This window comes from Saccostrea cucullata, unplaced genomic scaffold, assembly GCF_032062105.1.
Source record: "Saccostrea cucullata isolate Sc308-1 unplaced genomic scaffold, CSIRO_AGI_Scuc_v1 ctg9007, whole genome shotgun sequence".
Lineage (NCBI taxonomy): Eukaryota > Metazoa > Mollusca > Bivalvia > Ostreida > Ostreidae > Saccostrea > Saccostrea cuccullata.
In genome coordinates this window covers 26,301-30,790 of record NW_026928244.1, presented here as the reverse complement: position 1 = coordinate 30,790, position 4,490 = coordinate 26,301, and the positions used below count along the sequence as shown (strand labels likewise).

At 32.6% G+C, this 4,490-nt stretch overlaps 1 protein-coding gene across 1 annotated transcript; it reads right to left on the bottom strand.

The window, feature by feature from the left end:
- Positions 1 to 693: 693 nt before the first annotated feature.
- On the bottom strand, positions 694 to 1,122 carry LOC134276884 (CHRNA7-FAM7A fusion protein-like). Its single transcript, XM_062759165.1, has one exon. It carries the CDS (start codon positions 1,120 to 1,122, stop codon positions 694 to 696), a length of 429 nt encoding a protein of 142 aa, XP_062615149.1.
- Between the last annotated feature and the right edge of the window lie 3,368 nt (positions 1,123 to 4,490).

The window sequence follows — 4,490 nt, the reverse complement described above, 5'->3', positions numbered from 1 at the left end:
ATTATTCCTGAAAAGTAGGTCAAACTTCAAGGTCACGGGGTCAAACATAAAATTAAATCATATAATATTTCGAAGGATCTTGCCACAAGAAATATTCATGTATAATATGAAAGCCCTATCTTTTCTCTTTCAAAAGTCCTGACTAATTGAAAGTAATATTCGATTTTTTGAAAACTGTGTCAAATCATAAAATGTCATTTAAAACAAAATTATTATTTTAATAAAGGAGATAAGTTTAATAATTTTCTATTCACAGCTCGACGAATCTTCTTTTAAACATTTTTATGTTAAAATAAGTAGCAAGAAGGATGGCGAAGGAAAAAAAACTAATAGTATTTAAAAGAAAAAAGGTGAAGAATGATTAAGATCTAGAATAGAAACAAATTAATATCATACCGTATAAGTAGAATTTTTACCGAGGATCTAATTTTGGTATTATTAGCGAGGATCAAATCTGATAGGAAGAAATCTCTTAAAATTTGCGGTAACAAGGAAAATGTGTAATAATTTTTTGTTTAATGATTTGAATTTGATAATTTAATCCAGTTACACATTCAATTTTCATTTTGATTTTAAATCAATTGAATAATCACTAATATTTTAAAAGAGTTAGCCTTCCTGGCCGAGGACCATATACATGTATCCTTAACAATTAAGCTAGCTATATATTTCGTTCAAGGTGAGTTAAAGAAACTACATAAAACTACCAAACAAATACAAATTAGAAGCCAACATAGCACAAACTGCCACCATGGCAAATGTTATATCTAGACAGTATGCAATAGCTGTCCAGTCTTTCTTTTGTGCCCAGATTTTGGGATCACAACAGTTTACTTTCTCGATTTCCTGGACCTCTCGTTTCTCTGGTTTCTCTCGGGTGTACGTATACTGGCTTATGATCACAAAAACTTGAACAACACATCCAATGCAAAGATCAGCAAAAAGTTTTATTGCCAATACAGAAATAGCAGGTTCCGATGATTTTGGAATTTGTTCACTTACTATGGTCAAGTACACAGCTATTGAGAGAAGAATGGTGACAGAGAAACTAACCCTATCTCCAGAATTCTCCGGTAAAAGAAAGACAAACATCTGAAGAATCTCCATTAAAATGATAGGCATGATCAAAAAAAGTACGTAATACGTAGAGCGTCGACTTATCTTGAACTCCATCCTAACCCTTTGGAATGCTGAATTTTCCTTTATAAGAATATTTTGACTTATTCTAGTGTCTTCCATATTCCATTGGTTGTTTATTTCATAGAGTTCCATATTTACAGTGTCGTATAATGGATGTAGAACAACTTCATTCCTGTAGTAACCCCATAAAATTAAATCTATCGAACAATTTTGTGTGTCAAAGGGGAAATAAGTGTAGTCTGCTTTGCATTCTGAAGCAAATAAATCTCCTTTTAGCATGACTGCCGAACCGTTTTGCAAAACCATGACTGTTTCATCGTAAATTTTTTCAACCTCAGATCGAGTGTGTGGGTTAGCAAGTTAAACCTGCGGAGTCCAGACTTCTGAGTTCTTAAAATATATTGTTTGAATATCAGGCGATTTATGCGACGAGTTTGCCCACTTCAGAGCAATTCTTGGATCTACCCAAGCCATTTCTAGGAACCCACTTATTGTAAATTTTCCCGTCTTGTCGTCAAAAGATATCAGTTGGAAGGCATTAAAATTAATATTCATATCTGTTAATGCATCATTTGGAGGAAAACTTTTCGCATAGCTTTGAAGAATATCTTTGTGAAGATTGTACCTCGATGCTGATGTAAGGACACACATTTTCATTATGATTATGATATTGACACAAAAATCCATAGCAATGTCTGCAAAATAAATAATCTAATATTTATTTACATGAGAACAACACATTGCTTATTTTTAATGCATTTATGAATTGTTTCTTTTTCTCTCATGTTAAGTTTAAATTGATTATACGTTATTCATTTTGTCTAATTTCATTGCATATCTCAATTCGGTGACATTGTCAAGTCCAGCTCGCTTTAAACAAAACTTAAATAACGATTAAGATTTGGTTAAGTTTTTTTTCAAATAAAATTCAATGAAGGTTTCATGGAACACAAAAACTATCGCTCCAAAGGTTAAACCTATCGCCCGACGCCACACCACGAGCGTCTGGAATGTAATATTGATGCTCAATTTTTCCTTGGTCTGAAACTAAAGGGTCAAAGCTAGTCTGACAAATTTTTGCAAGCTGTATTACGTTTTCGAGTTGTACCAAATACTGTAACGTATACATGTAGTTACACGCATGTAAAACGCACATAATACATTCGTGTATTCCAACTGCACTTTACACGTAAGTGGTACAACGTAGGGATTTTGATGTCTAATTAAAATTTTTAATGTACCTAGGAAACTTCTGTTAAATCTGTAAGTTAACTTAAAAAGTTAAATAAGCTTTAACTGTTATACACCATTGTGAATACGATAGATAGAAAAACTTTACCTTCGAGGTTGCGCCGCCAGGATATATCATTGCTTTTAAAAACATCATTGATTTGTTTTAAGAAAAAAGTAACTATGTATCGTTTATTAAATAAATGAATAAATATTGTGGAGTCACATTAGGTATAATTGTTATGCCAGTGTTATATAAATATAAATACTATTAATTGTAGTCATTATTAATGCTATCGATTTATCAAAGTTTGTGATCAGCTGATTTCGTAGTATTTTGTGTTGTTATACGACCCCTCAGTTAATATGCTCGGTGTTTTTGTTATAACAGGTTGTAAACGAAATGTTCATGACTTAATGCATTGTTGTTTCTAGCTTATTTACTTTGTACAAGTTATTGTTAAACTAGTGTTGCAAGGATATGGTTTAATACCATTGATATGTCATGTAAATAACAGAGTTTAAAAGTTCTATTTACCTTCGTCACATGTATACTGCCATTTTACCGGAACTGATGTATGGCGCTAATGTAGTAATTTATGCATTTGACCCCAGGTCACTAGCTGTTGTATTTTCGTCTGGCGGTCTATTTGAATGTATATTGTGATTTCTTCCGGGTTTTGATATTCATTTCAGTGACGAAGATTCTTTGTACTAGAATGATTATACTTATGTTATTTTATTTATAATTAAAGTTATATTTATTATTTTAATTGGAAGCACCGGTAGTGTCTCCGGTGGTTTCCATTCTTGCGCGTGTGTTTCTCCGGTGGAGGAATCTGTGTATAAATACAGCCGGTATATTTTCTCCGGTACTTTCCAGATTTTGTTTTGAGCTAGTAGGACGTATAAATTTTATTGAAGTAAGTTTAAGGAAATAGAAGGTTATTCTTTCTATCTTTAGGTATAGGTAATTTAATTAACGGGTTAATCCCTTAATTAATTACCTAATTAGCGTAAATTAACGAAATTATCAGTTTTTACAGAAGTAGGGCTAGGAATTTGTGTATTTAATTAATGGGTCAATCCCTTAATTAATTACCATCTTAAATCAAGTTGAAATAGAACTAGGAACTATTTATTTTTATAAAAGTCAACTTACAATAATTTTCTAGATAATTTAGAGATTATTTCTCTAATTACTGGACTTCGTGGATAATTATTGAGATCTCCTGATTATTTTAAGAGACTCTTCATAATTCTTGAGGCATAGGAGTATAATTTCGTTTATTCTTACATATATATCAAGGGTTATTCCCAGGATATATTCTCTAGATAAGTAAAACCCCTATTTACATAGTAAGAAACAATATTGAACAAAGCCAAGGTTGTATTGTTTTATAGCAAAGTTAATCTTTGTTTGTTATGTTAATATGTGTTGTGTATCTATATGAACAATAAACCTGTAAACTGGAAGTACATTTATTTATTAAATTAGCTGGAAAGTCAGTCTGGTTATTCTGGACTTAAAACAAATCCTGACAAAATAAAATAAAACATCCTGACAAAACTTCTGAAAATTAGATCCCAATAAAATAAGCCCTACCCCTAGAGAGCGCCACAGTATTTTTGGTGTCAGAAGTGGGATCTGTTTTTCCAATAGCAGATCCAGTGATTCGAACCTCATAAACCTTGATTATTTTAAGGTCCTAAGAAAATGTTCACTAGGGGAAGAGCCAGGAATGATGCTTCAGCTAGCAGTACGGACGATGAAAGCATAAAAGCTCTGAATGCAGAGCATGATGATGAAACTAAAAGTCAAGCTATGGGAGAAAGTACACAGAAGTTACCAGTACATGCACACATACAAGAGTTTAATACTCTTGAAGTGTTTGATATGAGTGCTACAGATGAAAGCACAGACGAAGATGATGAAGGGAAGATAACTCCTTCTACAGTGCGTCAGAATAAAGTGACTACCAGTGATCTACCAAACAGGAACTTGTCTGGCCACAGAAACAGTCCAAGATATAATATGACTGGAAATCCGGTCATTCACCAAATGGCGAACCAATTACCTGGTATAAATACTTGCACAATGGATTCTCTCCTCGATGAAC